The 19,948-nt window shown below is 41.9% G+C and overlaps 1 protein-coding gene across 2 annotated transcripts in view; it reads left to right on the top strand.

The window, feature by feature from the left end:
• LOC120873524 (dynamin binding protein) overlaps nt 1-19,948 on the top strand; it is a 112,728-nt gene that overhangs the window by 69,403 nt on the left and 23,377 nt on the right. For both annotated transcript variants that reach the window (XM_040254207.1, XM_040254208.1), the window contains one exon: nt 18,849-19,042. In XM_040254207.1, the coding sequence (XP_040110141.1) occupies nt 18,849-19,042 (194 nt within the window). The remainder of the gene's footprint in view (nt 1-18,848; nt 19,043-19,948) is intronic.

The following is a 19,948-nucleotide window of genomic DNA, read 5'->3' as shown; positions in this document are numbered from 1 at the left end:
CCAACCTAGGAATCGAACCCAGTCCTCCCACAGTGCAGGCAAATTCTTTACTGTCTGAGCCACTAGGTATCTCCCACTTATAATACCTAATACCTTGTAGACGGTTGTAAATGCTGTGTAGACAGTTGGCAGTGGGGCAAATTCAAGTTTTGTGTTTTGGAACTTTCTGGAGTTTTAAGAATATTTTCATTCTGCAGTTGTTTGAATCCACAGATGTAGGACCCATGGATATGGAGGGCATACTGTAAAAGCGATTCCTTAAAAGTTTGGACAGCAATTGCAGTGGAGCAAGAGAATCTTATTTTTTCCCCAAGGTAAAAACTGCTCAATTTGAAGGCACTTTTGCCAGTGTTATACAGAGTTAAGATTTTTTAGGACTCTCGTATAGTCAAAGTTTGTTTTCATTGCAAGTGTGTGAATACATATCTATAGCTACAATCTGTATTCAAGCTACTAGAATAAAATATCTGCCCATCGATCCAAGGCATTAGTTTTTTTCTTGATTCACTTCATATGCTGATTACAAGCAATGAGTATAAAAGATGCCAAGAGGTCTCTGCCCTTCCAGAGAGCAGGGGCCTGCTCTTTAGAATTAACTGGGCAGCATGGGAAATAGATGGGGGAAACAGTGGAAACAGTGTCAGACTTTTTTTGGGGGGGGGCTCCAAAATCACTGCAGATGGTGACTGCAGCCATGAAATTAAAAGACGCTTACTCCTTGGAAGAAACGTTAGGATCAACCTAGATAGCATATTCAAAAGCAGAGACATTACTTTGCCGACTAAGGTCCGTCTAGTCAAGGCTATGGTTTTTCCTGTGGCCATGTATGGATGTGAGAGTCAGACTGTGAAGAAGGCTGAGCGCCAAAGAATTGCTGCTTTTGAACTGTGGTGTTGGGGAAGACTCTTAAGAGTCCCTTGGACTGCAAGGAGATCCATCCAGTCCATTCTGAAGGAGATGAGCCCTGGGATTTCTTTGGAAGGAATGATGCTAAAGCTGAAACTCCAGTACTTTGGCTACCTCATGCGAAGAGTTGACTCATTGGAAAAGACTCTGATGCTGAGAGGGATTGGGGGCAGGAGGAGAAGGGGACGACAGAGGATGAGATGGCTGGATGGCATCACTGATTCGATGGACGTGAGTCTGAGTGAACTTCGGGAGTTGGTGATGGACAGGGAGGCTTGGCATGCTGTGATTCATGGGGTCGCAAAGAGTCGGACATGACTGAGCGATTGAACTGAACTGAACAAAAGATCAGCAGAATGAACCATGACATTTTATCATCAGCAGAAGTAATAGTAATACCACTTTAAATTTACATGCTTTATAGTTTTCAGAGCCCTTTTTTACAGCTTGGGGCTTCCCCCGTGGTTTGGTCAGTAAAGAGTCTGCCTGCAATATGGGAGACCTGGGTTTGATCCCTGGGTTGGGAAGATCCCCTGGAAAAGGAAATGGCAACCCACTCTGGTATTCTTGCCTGGAGAATTCCATGGACAGAGATGCCTGATGGGCTATAGTCCACGGGGTCACAAAGAGTCAGACACAACTGAGTACTAACATTCACTTTATAGCTTTTATTCTGATTTCATTCTGTTTTAACATGTATGAGCCATTCGTGTACCTTTAACAAATGTACTGAGTACCAAACACTGTGCTATGTTGGAGAGAGACGACCTTAAGGCCCCCAGGGAGGGCTAAGGCTGTTGTTCTCGTATAGGTGGACTGACGCCGGGTACCCTGTGGACCAGCGGCTCCCTTTCTCTGTATCTCTCTCTCACAGGCCATCTTTCCTCAAGACGTTTTTGCTCTTCTCTGGGCCTCTGCTTTAGTTTCTCTGACTTGAGACTGATACCTTCCTCTTACAGTTTCTACTCCTTTACTAGATTACACATAACCATAGTTGTCCATTGCTTCTGCCTTTGTTCTTTCTAATCTGCATGATAGTTCTTAATTCACATTCCCAGGAGAGAATATAATTGGTTCAGCTTGAATTTTTTAGTTAGGCCTCATCTTATGAGCCAACTGTTCACTGATCAGGTGCCCATCCGTGACCCAGATGGCAGTGGTAAAGGCTCGGGTGGGGAACCACCTAGTTTAAACCCCAGCTGTAGGGACTGTTGATAGAGCCGATTTGGTATGTGGAGGGCGCTGGAGGCAACAGGCTTTCTAAGGCTTGGCGAGCTCAGCCCTGGATTTGGAAATGGGTGGAGGTATCATTTGGTTGTCACAGTGGCAGGATGCAGAGGACTTCTTGTGTTTTTGAGACAAGGACCAGGGACACTACATGTCTTCAGGGAGTTCAGTCATTCAGTTGAGTCCAACTCTTTGTGACCCCATGAACTGTAGCACGCCAGGCCTCCCTGTCCATTACCCACTCCCAGAGTTTACCCAAACTCATGTCCATTGAGTTGGTGATGCCATCCAACCGTCTCATCCTCTGTCGTCCCCTTCTCCTCCTGCCCTCAATCTTTCCCAGCATCAGAGTCTTTTCAAATGAGTCAGTTCTTTGCATCAGGTGGCCAAAGTATTGGAGTTTCAGCTTCAACATCAGTCCTTCCAATGAACACCCAGGACTGATCTCCTTTAAGATTGACTGGTGTGATCCCCTGGCAGTCCAAGGGACTCTTGAGACTCTTTTCCAGCACGACAGTTGAAAAGCACCAATTCTTTGGCAGTCAGCCTTCTCTGTGGTCCAACTGTCGCACCTGTACATGACTAGTGGGAAAACCATAGCTTTGACTATACAGATCTTTGTCGGCAAAGTGATATCTCTGTTTTTTAATACACTGTCTAGATTTGTCATAGCTTTTCTTCCAAGGATCAGGCATCCTTTAATTTCATGGTTGCAGTCACTATCTGCAGTGATTTTGGAGTCCAAGAAAATAAAGTCTGTCACTGTTTCCATTGTTTCCCCATCTGTTTGCCGTGAAGTAATGGGATCAGATGCCACAATCTTAGTTTTTTGAATGTTGAATTTTAAGCCAGCTTTTTCACTCTCCTCCCGGAGTTCGTGATGGACTCAAACTCATGTCCGTCGAGTTGGTGATGCCATCCAACCATCTCATCTTTTGTCATCCTCTTCTCTTCCTGCCTTTAATCTCTCCCAGTGAGTTCTTCGCATCAGGTGGCCAAAGTATTGGAGTTTCAGCTTGAGCATCAGTCCTTCCAATGAATGTTTAGGACTGATTTCCTTTAGGATTGGCTGATTGGGCCTCCTTGCAGTCCAAGGGACTCCCAAGAGTCTTCTCCAACACCACAGTTCAGAAGCATCAATTCTTCAGTGCTCGGCTTTCTTTATAGTCCAACTCTCACATCCATACATGAATACTGGAAAAACCATAGCTTTGACTAGACAGAACTTTGTCTGTAAAGAGTGGTATCATTTTCATATCTGAGGTTGCGATGTTTCTCCCAGCAATCTTGATTCCAGCTTGAGCTTCATCCAGCCCAGCATTTTGCATGTTGTATTCTGCACATAAGTTAAATAAACAGGGTGACAATATACAACCTTGATTTACTCCTTTCCCAATTTGGAACCAGCCTGTTGTTCCATGTCCAGTTCTAACTGTTTCTTCTTGACCTGTATACAGGTTTCTCAGGAGGCAGGTAAGGTGGTCTGGTATGTCCCGTCTCTTTATGAATTTTCCAGTTCGTTGTGATCCACACTTTCAAAGGCTTTAGTGTAGTTAGTGAAGCAGAAATAGATGCTTTTCTGAAATTCTCTTGCTTTTTCTGTCATCCACTAAATGTTGGCAATTTGATCTCTGGTTTCTCTGTTTTTTCTAAGTCTGCCTTGTACATCTGAAAATTCTTGGTTCATGTACTGTTGAAGCCTAGCTTGAAAGATTTAGAGCATTACCTTGCTAGCATGTGAAATGAGTGCAATTGTGTGGTAGTCTGAACAACCTTTGGCCTTGCCCTTCTTCTTTGTATGAAAACTGACATACATGATAGTATTATCAGAAATAGGTGAGTTTAGATGTGTAAATATTTAGAGTAGTGCAACAGAGCCTGGCACACAGTAAATGCTAAATAAACATAATCTGCTACCATCATCATCAATTATATTATTTCAGCACACAGATCCCATATTCCCTTTGAATGTGATTACACAGGTGTTTATTAACTAGTTTTTGTACTTAGCACTGTACCAAGCATTGGGGTATGCCGGGAAGGATAACCCCCCATACCCCTCACCACCATAGGCGTTTTTAGATAAGTTGAAAAGACAAAGTGTAAACATATGAATAATTAAATAAAGTACAGAAGTGTGTAACTTAGTAAATGCTATGGACAATCAGAAGAGGAAAAGCTCAGTTTTTACTTGAGTGAATGGAATAGACTTTAGGAAGATGCTTGGATTTTAGCTAAAGCTTAAAGCAGTAGTGGGGTTGAGATAGGCAGAGAGAAGCAAGGAGAACATTTCTGGTTGGAGAAAGTCTATGAGCAAAGATGCAAAATTGTCATGACAAAGAGGAATACAGTGTGGGGAAGAACTAGCGTATGGAAATCTTCGAAACCAAATGGGAGTTTGGGCCAGAGCCTGAGGAAGGTCAGAGCTGGCCCTGCACATGGTGATTCCCCCTCTGAGATGTGATCACTGACACTGATGGATGACGTCTCTGAGGACCAGAATGGCTGTGGAAAGGGTGGGCATCTGGAAACTCCAGCCTAGGGGATGCCCACAGCACGGGGCTGGAGAAGGGGGCACTGTGGGGAGGGCAGAGGAAAACTGGAAGGCTTAGAGTAGGAGAGAATGGCCAGCACTTTCAAAGGCCCCAGGGAAGTCAAGGAGGATGCCGTGGACTTGCTGAGGTTATCGGTTGACCGAAATACAGTGATGACACAGAATTACTTAGGAAGAATTAATTCATTAATTAGAAATTAGGTGGCGGAAGGGGTCTGGAAGGAAGTCTTCTTGCACCACTCTTTCAAGACCTTTCACACACACAGTGAAATAGAGGTGACTGTGACTGAGGGGGGCACAGAGTTGAACAAAGCTTCCTGTATTTACTTTTTAAAATCAGGCTGTACTGACAGGCTGATTAAGATAGGTAGGTAGGACGCAAAGAAGAGGGAAAGAGAAAATATGTGGAGGTGAAAGGAAATACATATAGGGCCATGCTTTGTCAAGGGTTGGGAGATCATCGAAGTTTTAGACAAGGTAAGGCAGTCCTGCCTTCTGGGGTTATGAGTTGGCATTCTTACGTGAGCCAGACTGTCTGCTTTCTCCATGAACCGTTCAGTAGTTCATTTGTGTCCAACTCTTTGCTACCCCGTGCACTTCAGCATGCCAGGCTTCCCTGTCCATCACCCACTCCTGGAGTTTACTCAAACCACGAACCATTACCTACATTATTTTTAGAAAATATTTCATCAGCAGTAAATGGGAATATTGGTCTGGGGAGATTCCAGGCTTCTGTAAAAGCAAAAAGAAAACCAGCAAAGGCAAGAAATTGAGATTGGCTAGGAAGAGGCAGTCTTCTTGGGCATCATATTTCCTGCGGTCCTGAGGATGCTGAAGTGGGCACAGGAGGGGGGGGTGAATCCAGTTGGCTCACTGGCAGTGCCATGGCAGGGCCAGCCTTCGAAGGAATGTCGGGCTGGGAGCTCAGAAACTTGACGCTCCCACCTGGACACCACAGTTTTCCAATATTTCCTGAGGAACCAGAAAGTACCCAGGCTGTCAAGTAAGAGGGGTGTGGCAGTTCAACGCAGAGTCATTTCTGATGGGAAGAAACACATTTGTGTACCTGGCCCCACAGCAGGGGGCAGGGCTCGATTCTTGGTCACGGAAGTCACTCCATGGCATCAGGAAAATCCTTTCTTCAAATCATAAGCTGAGAGAAGGCAAACAGATAAAACATATCTCATTTCGTTGAATCTAAAACCCTCTGTTGTAAGACACTAAATAATTTTATGTAACATTAGAAAGACTACTTCTAATTGGAAGACTAATTAACATGCTATTTACTGAAAAAATACATTTCTCCATTTCTGAGATGTTAAAGTATGAAAAAATATGTGTCTTAGAGTCTACTGAGATATGGAGATGCTTCCACTTCCCATTGATCTAGAATTCCTCCTGTCCTTTCCTCAGTGCTTTGAAGATCTGGAATTCAGTTTCCTCTGCTCTTCAGCCCCTACCTCTCAGGGGAAGATTGAAACCTAACTCACCCTAACATCATAGTTGTGGCAGCTCACTGGTTAAGGCAAACAAAAGTTAGGATATGTAATGATTTTTTAAAACTTGAGTAGTGTTTTCCGTCATAATCACAGCAGAGTAATACTTGTTGTTCTTGTTGTTGTTTAGTCGCCAAGTCATGTCCGACTTTCGCGACCCTATGGACTGTAGCCTACCAGGCTCCTCTGTCCATGAGATTTCCTTCGCAAGAATGCTGGAATGTTTTGCTCTTTCCTTCTCCAGGGGATCTTCCTGACCAGTCAGGGACTGAACCATGTCTCCTGCATCTCTTGCATCAGCAGGCGGATTCTTTACCACTGAGCAACCAGGGAAGCCCAGAGCAGTACCTAGGGTAAATAGTAATAATTGTTGTCATCTATTAAGTGCTAGTTGCTGTGCTGATTAGTGTAGATTAGGTACATTAGACTCTTACATTAATGCTTAGTGTATAGTAAATACTCCATGAATATTTGGTAGCCAATGAAATATACTCTATTTGAGGGCACAGGACATGTATATCAAAAGATAGATAGTATTATTTTGTGTTGTTACTCAAGAAGTGCAGTTTAGAGTAAAGGGTAATCCGAAGAGTAAAGAAGCCTTCATCTAGCTGGGCTTAAAGGACAGTAGTTGAGCTGAAAGGCACAGAGACAAGCTGGGCTTGTTAGGTTCCAGGAATAATAAAGAAACAAATGTTTAAAGTATGTTGTGCTAGGTTCCGTAATAGCCGCCTGTGCATGGGCCTCTAGGCTTGCAGACAGGAAGTGACTAACTTCTCAGGTTAGTCACTAAGTGACACATGGAGCCACACTCCTTGCGGAGCTAGTTGGAGAGCAGTGTTAGTTATATCAGACCAAGAGGAGTCAGTGAAAGAAACAGAGTAGGAAAGTACAGAAGATATGAGAGCCCGGAAGTAACCAAGGAGGACCAATACTTTTGTTATGCACCCCCAGAAACAACAACCTGAGAGGCTGTGTAAGGAGTCAGGATACAGTGAAGGCTAGATTCTGGGTCTTTTGACTTGTAGTCTGAGTGCCTTACTTCCTGTGCCTACTGCCCTCTCAGGATCTAGAAGCAGCTCCACGTATGTCCCTGGAAATGAAAGCCAAAGGAGATATGGGGAAATAGAGTCACTGTTGGGGTGCCAAGAGCTCATTTTAGCCTGTACAGAGTGAATGACTGGGGTCCAGGGAAAACCCAGTTTAGGTTCCTCATATTTAGGTTTTGTTTTTCCCCCTGAAGTTTCGGCTAGAAAATAAGATCGTACTGACTGATATCCTAGGGCCTACTCAGATTTTACTGTGAAAATATTGGATCACACTTGGAAAAAACCCTTATTTTGAAAGACTGGGTTCACTCCTTTGAATTAACTTAGTAAAATACACAGTGGTTAAGTTCATTTTGTTTAATTGCTTTGTTTCATGAATTTATGTCTAAGACCACCTACTTTCTCCCTACTTTGTTTGCTGTTCTTGAGTATCAGACAGATGAAATGACTTGTCTGAAACCGAAGAAAGCTGTGGAGGGCTTTCCAACTTTCTATACTTTGCCCCGTCTTGGAGTACTCTGCTTGGTACCTTTCTATTCAGTATTCATCTTTTTTTTGTTATTAAAACTTTGTGCAGAATTATAACTCAGATCAACTAGTTTTTGTTTTGTTTTGTACACAGTCTTAAAAGATCCATAAAATGTTATGAGAACAAATGGAAAGGAGTAAAAGTAAACTACCTAATGGAAGCAGGAGGTCTGGGTTTTACAGGGTAGGACAGAAATAACTGGAGGGTCCTGTTAATGAGCAACACTTGAGACTTCACTGTAGTGTTACTAATTATCAAAAGTGGAAATACGATGTAGGAAACAGTCATACTCATATTGAAAAACCACGTAACCCAGAGCAGGCCTTGACATTTGATGGAGAGTACCAGCTAGAGATGCTAGTTTTGAAGAGTTATTAGCTGTGTGGTGTTAGGCAAGTCATTTCATTGTCTAGTGCTCTCATTTAGAGCAATTATACCTTCCCTCATGAGACCTGGTAAAACATCAGATGTATGTCTGTTTAGAAAATAAGGTTTTTGTGTAGTTTTGTTGCCTGACTGTAATCACAGTTTGCTTATTAAGCAGTGAAGGTTTATTTCTTCTTTTTTTTTTAAACAAAAACTATCTTTGCCTTCTTGATTATTTCACTTCTGCTGCCTAAAGATTTGACAATAGTAAAAACTTCATAGTTTAAAGCACATCTCTCTCGGATTTGGTGTGTGTTCAAAAATGGTGTTTCAAAGAATCTAGTATTAATTTCGCTATCATGGCAGCGTCAGAAGTTGCAGACTCTTGTACTCTGGGCCCTGAAACTCTTGTGTGCTCTTCTAAAGGATTGGGTAGGCTCTGGTAGAAGAAGGACGAGGTGGGAAGCTTTGAGCTGGGTTTTCCGAGGTGGAAACCCTCCCAGCAAGGATTGTACTGGAGGCTACTTGCCAAAATAGACAGGGCAGTCACTGAGCAAAAGGCCCAGGGAAAAGTTTTTTTTAGTTACTGTTGAGATTGAGGACCAAAATATAATAGATTCCTCCCTGAGGTCTGGTGATCAGGAAGAGTCTATGAGTCCTGCAGAAAAGCCAGGGACCATAGTGTTGAAAGTTTAATGTTGGCGGGATAAGCCTTCTCCAAATATTTGTTAAGTAGGTGCTGAAGGAAAAGAAGTGGTGGGGGCTGGGTGGGCTGGCTGGAGTGATGTGGGCACATGGAAAACCAGGATTTATGATTCTTCCACTTGGCCTGCTGGGAATATAAGCAGACTTAACCAAAGTCGCTTCCTTTTGGAGTTTTCTAGACAGATTGCTAAGCAGGAGGAGGTTTTGCTTCTCTTATTAGACTAGCAAATTGTTGTTTCATCAATGTTTTGTTACCGATTTTCTTCAGCAGTTTAAAGGTATTAGGTCAGAAAAGAAATCTCAGATTATTGAAAAGTGAAGAAAATTTGAAAAGGATTAACAGGGTAATTGAGAGGGGACTGAATATTCTGTTTCGCAGCAAGTGTTCTTTTTTCCGCATTATTGTTCTTTGTTGAATGTTCACTAGAGTAAAAGTAGAAAATACAATAAGTTGAAAAGAAAGGAAAAAAGATCAGAATTCCTGTCCCCTTCAAGACTTTTCATTTTCAGATATGTGCATTGAAAATATTTTCCCCTTTTTAACAAAATGGCAGTTCTTTCACAAACTCTTTTGTAGCCTTTTTCCATTTAGCAATGCACAGTAGGCAGTGTTCTGTATTACCGAATATAAATCTGTATCTCAATGGTTGTCATAGTACAATATTGATATTATGCAGATATGCCATAATTTATTTAACAGGTCCCTTTGGGGAGAAATTTTTGTTGTTTCTAAATTTTCTGTATGCATTGATAAAGATTCCTTCACTTGCACGTGATTTCTGCCCTAAATTATCTGGAGTACTATTGAATATGTATTTGGCTTCCCTAGTGGCTCAGACGGTAAAGAATTTGCCTGCAGCGCAGGAGACCTAGGTTCAATCCCTGGGTTGGGAAGACCCCCTGGAAAAGGGAAAGGCTACCCACTCCAGTATTCTGGCCTGGAGAATCCCATGGACAGAGGAGCCTAGTGGGCACAGTCCATGGGGTCACAAAGAATTGAGACATGACTGAAGGACTAAGCCAACAACAAATAGAATGTTTACTGTGTATAACACTGCTAGATTTGATTCTCTCTGAGGAATTATTTGCATTATACTGAGTGGGTTTTTTTTTTTAATTTATTTATTTTTGGCTGCACTGGATCGTCATTGCTTCATGGGCTTTCTCTGGTTGCGGTGAGCTCTTCATTGAACGCTTCATTGATTGCTGCTCTTCACTCAAGTGCTTGGGCTTCTCATTGCAGTGGTTTTTCTTGTAGCAGAGCATAGGCTCAAGGCACGTGGGCTTAGTTGCTCCACATGTGGAATCTTCCCAGATCAGGGATCGAACGTGTGTCCCCTCCATTGGCAGGCAGATTCTTATGTCCTCTGCCACCAGGGAAGTCCCCTGAGTAGGGTTTTACAGAGGTAATGATATGGACATACATATAGTATACATGCTTAAATATGTAATTGTTCACAGTCAGAATGGTGGGGGGTGACCTGTGGCTATACAAGAAGTTAAGTGTGCTTTAAAATCACAATTTTGTCGTTAGCTACCAGGCAGTCACAAGTAGATTTCCAGGTCACAGTTGCCAAGATTTGCCTGCCCTGAAAAAGCACTAGAGGCAGAGTAGCAGTTGTAGGCTCTGAAGCCAGTGTAGGCTCTCATCTTCCACATACTGGGCCAGTTACAAATTTCTCATCGTGAATCAGTAAGATGGGTACGATATGAGGACTGTTATGAGGATTAAATAAACCAGTATTTGTAAAGTGCCTGAACAATGCTTGACATGCAGAGTAAATGTCATATAAATATTTGTTAAAATTTAAAGCCAAAAAGAGCTCCATTTAATGGTGGAAGGAAGCAGGAACCCTGGAGTTAGGCAATGGTGCCATCCTTCTCGCAGTGGGACGGCTCTTTACCAGAAATTCTTCTCTCAGATTGCTTAAAATTCCACCCATAGAGATGAATCTTGGCTAGCATGACAGCTTGTCTTAAATTACTGGTAGTACATTACTACATTCTTAGGAAATTTAAAAAGTACTGATTGAGCTCAAGTCTCCATGAATCCTTCCATCCCCAATCCCAGTTCCCTGTCTGAGGAGTTTAGTGTGTTCTCCCTTGATACCTTTTTCTGTGCACTTACATATTATGTGTGTGTGTGTGTGTGTGTGTGTGTGTGTGAAGTCACTCAGTCGTTCCGACTCTTTGCGACCCTGTGGACTGTAGCCCGCCAGACTCCTCTGTCCATGGGATTCTCCAGGCAAGAATACTGGAGTGGGTTGCCATTTTCTTCTCCAGGGGATCTTCCCAACCCAGGGATCTAACCCGGGTCTCCTGCATTGCAGGCAGACACTTTATCCTCTGAGCCACCAGGGAAGCCACCTATTATATGTGTGTATATGGAAAGATGTAGAGGTTTTGGCATGTTTCTCACCTTTTTCTTTCTCCCTCTCCATCTCTTCCTCCACCTTCTTTTTAAAAACAGAAGTGGCAGGTTGTTCTGCAACTTTCTTTTCCACACTTCCTTTTAAAGTGTAAATGTTAGCAGTTCTTGCTGCCCTGGGACCAGCTAGGTGAGATCTGCATTCTGATGGCTTTAGGATAAGGTACCTAAAAGTAGCAGGACGCTGGGGAAGGTGAGGGCTGTGCGGGGCCTGGGAGAGGGACTGCAGAACAAGAGGTCCTGAGCAGAAAGGTAGACAAATGCTGCCCTCTTTACACCTTTGCCTCTTATCATAAGACTTCTTCCCTGAAAAGAGTATCCAAAAACAACACATTAAAAGGGGTAGGAAAAGGAAATAACACTCTTGATTAAAAAACTCCTGAAGTGAAATTGTGGCAGTTTTAGGACTAGGAAAGAAAAGCTAAGAGGGAAAAGGGGTAGAGTCAGAGCAGAGCTGGGCCCTCTCTTCTGCATCTCAGTCCAGGAAGCGGAGGATTCCAGCTCCATCCTTTAGAGCAGGCCCTGTTGTGATAGCCTGGGGGACTCGGAACGATTCATATGTAAATATGGGAAAGCCTGGGGGAAATGCCTACCCTATTGAAAGGATTTTAGGGGGTTGTGGAGCATTCCAGAGCGCTGGGAAGACTCTGTTCTGCCAGCCTGGCCTTAGACCCATGGGAACTCTTGCACCAGCATTTCGGTGCTGCGGGTGTGTCCAGGGTTGCTGGAACCCCCCCAGAAGCAGGTAGAACAGTTGGCCGCCTCGTTCAAGTGCCGCTTGGAACCTCGCCAGGAGTTGAGAGATTTTCCCCAGCAAAGAGCCAGCTTTCAGAGGCAAGGGAAGAGTGAGTGGCTGTTCTCTTTAACTCTGCTTTGGAATGTGGTGGGTAGAGTTGTGGGAAGCTGCCGGTTAACTGAATTGCTTCCTAGGAACTCTTCAGAATGAGCCTGGGACCGCGCACTAACCTCAGGGCATGAAGATGTCTTGGGATTTTGCAGGGGGCAGGGGGGTTAATGAGACAAAAAGAAAAAAAAAAACACCCATCCCTATTGGTTTTATCACAGTCGTAAGTTTGTGCTGCCAGCTCCAGCTCCTTAACACCTCCAGGGCTCGCCTAGGAGGAAAGTGGGACTAGTCTGCGCGTTTTGTTGTTAGCTGGTGCCGCTGGGCCTCAGTTTCCTCTGGAGTGCTTCCCCAGCCCCAGATTTTATTGTTCTTACAGAAAAGTGGAATTTTATGGTACCTGAACCATTTCTCCTTGGTGCATTTTACCTTAACTTAGCGCAGATGGCATCTTCTGGCCCATCATGGGAAAAGGACTAGTTTGTGTTGAGTAAATTACCTTGTTTAATTTGCTCAGCATTTCTGCAAATGAGGATGTGGAGGCCCAGAGGTGAAAATGGACTTTCTCAAGGCTCCCCAGTTAAATAATGGGGGAGTGTGAGTTTCACTGGCTCGCGGGGTGGGGGGTGGGGGGGCAGGGGGGCTCTCTTTCACTTGTTATTCAGTTGCTCTGTCGTGTCCGACCCTTTGTGACCCCATGGACTGCAGCTCGCCAGGCTTCCCTGTCCTTCACCATCTCCCGGAGCTTGCTCAAACTCATGTCCATTGAATCAGTGATGTCATCCAGCCATCTCCTACTCTGTTGTCCCCTTCTCCTCCTGTCTTCAATCTTTCCCAGCATCAGGGTCTTTTCTAATGAGTTGGCTCTTCACATCAGGTGGCCAAAGGTATTGGAGTTTCAGCTTCAGCATCGGTCCTTCCGAGGAGTATTCAGGGTTGATTTCTTTAGGACTGACTGGTTGGATCTCCTTGCAGTCCAAGGGACTCTCAAGGGTCTTCTCCAACACCACAGTTCAAAAGCATCAGTTCTTCGGCACTCAACCTTCTTTATGGTCCAGCTTTCACATCCGTACATGACTACTGGAAATACCATAGCCTTGACTATATGGACCTTTGTTGGCAAACCTAATTGTACATCTTTTTCTCCCCCTTCCTGTGTTTGGAATAATGGAATAACAGCTTTATATTTGGAGCCATTTCAAGCCAGATGTTCCTGGTGGGACCTAATCTTTGAGTGTTAATGTGTATGCGGACCCTGAAGGTGAGTCGCATCTTCAGAAGCGCCTAGCATTTTATCAGGGGTGAAGTGGAAGTCAGTCGTGGTCGACTCTTTGCGACCCCATGGACTTCTCCATGGAATTCTCCAGACCAGAATACTGGAGTGGGTAGCCGTTCCCTTGTCCAGGGGATCTTTCCAACCCAGGGATTGAACCGAGGTCTCCCGAATTTCAGGCAAATTCTTTATCTGAACCACCAGGGTGTGGTGCCCAGAAAACCACAAATTAGCGAAAACATCCTCCCACAGGGATGTTTTCTTTTTGTTTTTTAAAGTCTTTTTTTTCTACAGTTTATAAATCCACCTATAGGGCAAAAAAGTTTTTGTGGTATTTTAAAAGAATTATTACCATTTCTTTCCCTTTTTAAATATAAATAAAAATCTGAGTCTCAGTTTAGGTTGCTGGGTTCAAATTGATGAGTGCTCTGGCATCTTATGCTTTCCTGTAGTATAATTAATAGAACTTTGAGCGACTTCACTTTCACTTTTGATTCCTGGGAGATAATAGCTTCAGGGGAATTTTTAAGATTCAAGGCAAATAAGCCCTGACCTTTTCTAGTTGAAATTCCAGGCTAGGGAGGAAGAATGGTACAGGATTAAGTGGATTTAATTCAGGATTTGGATTTAAATATATTTAGATTCAAATCCCAGAACTGCTGTTTACTCACTACAGAGGCTGGAACAAATTGGTCAGTCTCTCAAAGCCTAGGTTTTCTTATCTGTTAAATGGGAATAATAATACTACTTCAGAGTTTTGGTGTGAATATTAAATGAATACAGGGACATTACATATAAAGTGCCTAACACATGGTAGGAATTCAGTAAGTGTCCCTTTTGAGAGCTTTTTAGTCCTTTGTTGAAAATAAATTTCTCTGCTCAACTTGCTGCTTCTGGCAACTGTATTTGGGACTGAAATTCCATAGGTTTAAAATTGCAAATAAAATTTAAAATAAGGCCATTGAAAATTTTATGTAGACTACAATTAATTTAGTCATCATTTAACACTCTGAAGTAAGATTTGAAATTCTGTCATTCATTCTATCCAAAAAAGTAGTTCCAGAAAGAAAATTTCTAATTTTGTCTTCTTAAATTTTATCTTGAATAGTATTATATTTATAGAAAATTGCAGTGGTATACAGATCTTTATTTGTATTTGCCAGTATTTAACATTTTGCCATTTTTTGTTTTCATTCTCTCACTTTCTCTACCCACACCCACACATGCACTTTTTTTCTTTACTATTTGAGACTAAGTTGCATATATTGTGCTCCTTGGTAAGCACCAGTGTATAATATGGATATTTTCATACATGACCATAATAGATGTGCCATTTCAGGAATTTTTTTTTAATTAAAATTTTTTATTCAATTTTAAACATTATTTTCGATTTACAGTTACTACCAAATATTGAATACATACCCTGTGTTGTGCAGTACATCCTTGAGCCTATCCTATACCCAATAGTTTGTACTTCCTATTCTCCAATCCTTACTTCATGCCTCCCTGCCCACACTGGTAACCATTAGTTTGTTCTCTATATTTGTGAGTCTGCTTCTTTTTTTGTTATAATCACTAGTTTGTTGTATTGTTCAGATTCCATTATATAAGTGATATCATATGGTATTTGTCTTTGTCTGACTTACTTCATTAGCATAATGCCCTCCAAGTCCATCCATGTTGCTGCAAATGGCAAATTTTGTCCTTTTTACGGCTAAGTAGTATTCCATTGTGTATGTATGTGTATGTATACCACATCTTCTTTATCCATTCATTTGTTGATGGGAACTTAGGTTTCTTCCATCTCTTGGCTATGGACTATAATGCTGCTATGCTTTATTCCTAGGGTACATGTATCTTTTTGAATTAGTGGGTTTCTTTTTTTTTCTTTCTTCAGATATATACCCAGGAGTAGAATTGCTGGGTCATGTGGTGGTTTTATTTTTAGTTTTCTGATAAACCTCCTTACTCTTTTCCATAGTGACTGCACTAATTTACACTTCTACCAACAGTATAGGAGGGTTCCTTTTTTTCCCACATCCTTGTCAACAGGTGTTAATTTCTGTTCTTTTCAGTGATGGCCATTACAAGTGTGACGTGATCCCTTATTGTGGTTTTGATTTGTATCTCCCTTATGGTTAGAGATGTTGAACATATTTTCCCATGGCTGTTGGCCATCTGCATTTCCTCTCTGGAAAAATGTCTATTCAGTTCTGCCCATTTTTAAATTGTTTTTTTTTTTTTTAATTGAGTTGTAGGAGCTATTTATATGTGTATCCCTTTTGGTCATATCATTTGCAAATATTTTCTCCTTTCAATATATTTTCTTTTCATTTTGTCAGTGATTTCCTTTGCTGTGCAAAAGCTATTTGTTGTATTTGTTTATTTTTGCTTTTATTTACTTTAGGAGCCAGATCCAAAAATAATTGCTGCACTTTGTATCAAAGAGTGTTCTGCCTATGTTTTCCTCTAAGAGTTTTATAGTATCTGATCTTACATTTAGATGTTTAATTCATTTTGAGTTATAGAGTGTGAGAGAATGTTCGAATTCCATTCTTTTGCATGTAGCTGTCCATTTCAGGAAATTTTTAATTGGTTTACTTATGTACCCAATCTACAATCTATATTCCAATTTCATCAGTTTGTTCTATTAATGTCCTTTGTAACATTTTTTCCCTGAGATCAGGATTCAGTTCAGGATCACACATTGCCTTTACTTGTCATCTCTTCAGTTATCTTTAATTGGGGATTTGTCCTCAGGTTTCCTTTGTCTTTTATGACATAACATTTTGAAAGTTACAGATCCCTATGTTTGTGTGACGTTTCCTCAAGATTCATTTCAGATTATGCTTTTTTGACTGGAATACCCGATAAGGGATATTTTGCTGTTTCTAGACATGATATTTGGAAGCGCATGATGTCTGTTTCTTTAATTGGTAGTGTTAATTTTGATTAGTAGGTTTTGGTGTTACCCATTTCTCCACTGTAGAGTCACTTTTTCATTTTTGGAATAAGTAATGTATAGTAACTAGTTGAAAACTGTGCAGATATCCTGATCATCATCAAAACCCTATCACTAACACTGGAATCATCCATTGATGGTTTGTGCCTGAACTAAATTTTATTTTGATGGCTGCAAAATGCTGATTTTTTTCCCTAATTCTGTTGTTTCTTATATATGTGTATATATATGTATGATTTTATTTATTTGTGTATGGCTGTGCTGGGTCTTCATTACCTTGTGAAGGCTTTCTCTAGGTGGGGTGAGCAGGGGTTGTTCTTTGTTGTGGTGGGCAGGCTTCTCATTGTGATGGCTTCTCTTGTGGAGCTTAGGCTTTAGGCAACCCAGCTTTCAGTAGGTGCAGCACTCAGGGTTGGTAGTTGTGGCTAGCTGGCTCTAGAGCACAACCTGAGTAGTTGTGGTACACAGGCTTAGTTGCTTGGTGGCATGTGGGATCTTCCCAGACCAAGGATTGAACCCACGTCCCTTGCATTGTCAGGCAGACTCTTATCTAGTGCACCACCGGGAATTCCTCTTCTGTATCTATTAGCTGACATTCTACCATAAGAAAGAGCATTTCTCTTCTCCCCCATTTATTTAGGTATGTATATATTATTGATGAGAGTTCATGGGTTCTTATTTTAGTCAACAGATTACAATTCATTGCTCTGCTTATTTATTTTGATACTCAAATTATACAGATTTGGCCAGTGGGAGCCCCTTCAATTTGGTTCCATGCCCTTTCAACACAGTCCCATCATTTTCTTCAGCATGTCCTTATTTTCTGCCATAAGAGGTTTCAGACTCATCTACCTTTCCCTTGCCTTGGAAAGAGCCATTTCTCCAAAGAACTCTGGTTCCTTTTACTGGAGAATGGGTTTTAGAAACCAGAATCTGAGTTAACACTTTTTAAACATTAGAATTCCTAAATTCTTAGTGAAGGGGCAGTGGGGAAGGATTTTGAAGACTAAAATCTGCTGTGAAAGCTTACTTTTACATAAGTTTAATAGTTTGAACACTTGTGTTTTCACTTCTTAGATCTGGGTAAAAATATTCTTGTAATCCAACTCAGACTTGCTAGTATGTTTACTTACCAAAGTTGTCATTTTTTAAAGTGGATCTTAAGGAATTTGAAATAAACAATAGAGATTGCTTCATTGTTGAAATTTTCTCAGTTGTTTATTTTAGCATTTAATATCTATTTAAAATAAACCAATGCCATCTCATTTTATATATGATAATAGATCTCTCATCATATATATCTAAGTAATAGGTATTTGTAAAAGCTAATGACAAAATGTGCAATTGTTTTCACTTTTAGATCATGTAGTGTGGCTGCAGAGGGTTTTTTTTTAATTGAAAATACTGTTAGAGAACTTCAGATTTATAGTACATTTGTATCTTCCAGGACATTTGAAGTAACAGAACTTGCTTGTGAGTCTTCATTATTGTTTTGATAGGGAAAAAGAAAGTGAAAGTGGTTCAGTCAAGTCTGGCTCTTTGTGATGCCATGGACTATACAGTCCATGGAATTCTCCAGGCCAGAATACTGGCGGGGGTAGCCTTTCCGTTCTCCAGGGGATCTTCCCAACCGAGGAATTGAACCCAGGTCTCCCTCATTGCAGGCAGATTCTTTACCAGCTGAGCCACAAGGGAAGCCCAAGAATACTGGAGTGAGTAGCCTTTCCCTTCTCCAGGGGATCTTCCCAACCCAGGAATCGAACCCAGGTCTCCCTCATTACGGGCGGATTCTTCACCAGCTGAGCCACAAGGGAAGCCAAAGAATACTGGAGTGGGTAGCCTGTCCCTCCTCCAGCGGATCTTCCCGACCCAGAAATTGAACCGGGGTCTCCTGCATTGCAGGTGGATTCTTTACCAACTGAGCTATCAGGGAAGCCCAAACAATTCTTAAATATTTTATTATATACTAATGTTAATCTCCCATCACAGTAATTGGGTTAAGGTGGACCATGCAGTCACCTAGATCTCAGACAGATAATTCCTACCTAGTTCTTTTCTTTCCTTTAGCTGGCATTGTTATGTTTCCATAATATTCTTTTTAACATGTGCTAGCTGTATCAGTGTTCATAACTTCCAGCTTGGTATCTCTGCTGCTAAGTTCCTGAAACAGGTTTTATACCTAACTAAGTGAAAGCAGTTCTTTATAAAAACAGTACCTCCTTCAGCGTCTTTTGCAAGGTGTCTTTGGCCACTGGTTTGTCCTCATAAAATGGGCCAGCTGCTTGTTTTTAGGACAGATTCTAAAAATGGTATCTCATGGATAGGAGAAGTTCTGTCTCCAAGCTTGCTCAGCTTTTCATCTTCCTGATTAGAATGGACTTGGGGATCAGATTTCCTGATGGTCAACAATCATGAGACCTTCGGTTCTCAAAGAATGTGCTCTTTTCAACTCAAACTGTTGCAGAGGCCTGCTTTCATAGCTGCTGACCCGTTCTCTTGTTCCTTCTAGAAATGACGCTTCTCTCCTCCCAGTCTTCATCACTGATGGCCCCTTCTGGTTCTGTGTCCACTGAAAACCCAGAGCAAAGGATGCTAGAGAAGAGAGCCAAGGTGATAGAGGAACTTCTTCAGACAGAAAGAGACTACATCCGGGATCTGGAGATGTGTATTGAGCGGATCATGGTACCCCTGCAACAGGCACAGGTGGGAACTATGGGAGAAAGTGAGCTTTGCCATGAACATGGTTCTCCAGGCCTAAGGCTTAGGGTACGGGAGCTTTCACCACAAAGATTTATTGGGTTTGAAATAAAAGTTGTGACTGCTGCTCTTAATTCAAGGGCCCCAGTTGACATGTGTCATCAGCATAAGCAGCCTTCACCATCCTGTCACTTATCAAGTCCATTATTAACTTACTAACTTAAGTTACTGCAATAACTCCTAGGACATATCCTGTTTCTGTGGTGAAAACAGTTCCAGTGAGTCTAGAGTTACCACTGTACACTTTACTAGGAAGCTGTGCAGTAATATTAATATAATGAAGTCTGGTGATGGCTTACCTGGCTGTAGCATCTGATTTACAGCTTTATTCTTATTAGTAAGAAACTCTTACTAATATGTGTATGCTGCTGCTGCTAAGTCGCTTCAGTCGTGTCCGACTCTGTGCGACCCCATAGACGGCAGCCCAGTATGCTAGACACGCTCTTAAATGCTGGAGATGAGGCAGGGAGGAAGGTTAACAGTATCCTGGGGATTTACAGTCAGTCCTGTTGCTTGTTACTTGACTACCTGGGCTCAGCTTGGGTATGGACTCCTGGAGCAGTCACTCATAAGAACTCTAGGAAGTGGATGGTGCTATCAGATTTTGGGTCCTGGGTGGAATTTCTGTCTCAATTATTACACAGTTACAGAAATTGGTTCTGCAGTCATTTCACTATGGTAATGGGGATGGGGGAGCAGAAAGTAGTTGGATCAAGGACAAAAGGTGACACTGAAGGTGATGTTAGATGTTCCCATTCTGGAAACCTCATAACAGTGGTGAAGATGACCTTGAGCAATTTTTGTATCATCCTTGAAGATGTTCCTAATGTGAACGATGTGCTATTAATTTTA

The sequence above is a fragment of the Oryx dammah genome, unplaced genomic scaffold (assembly GCF_014754425.2).
Source record: "Oryx dammah isolate SB20612 unplaced genomic scaffold, SCBI_Odam_1.1 HiC_scaffold_14, whole genome shotgun sequence".
Classification (NCBI taxonomy): Eukaryota; Metazoa; Chordata; class Mammalia; order Artiodactyla; family Bovidae; genus Oryx; species Oryx dammah.
The sequence above is the reverse complement of the archived record's forward strand: the minus strand, read 5'-3'. Positions and strand labels throughout refer to the sequence as shown.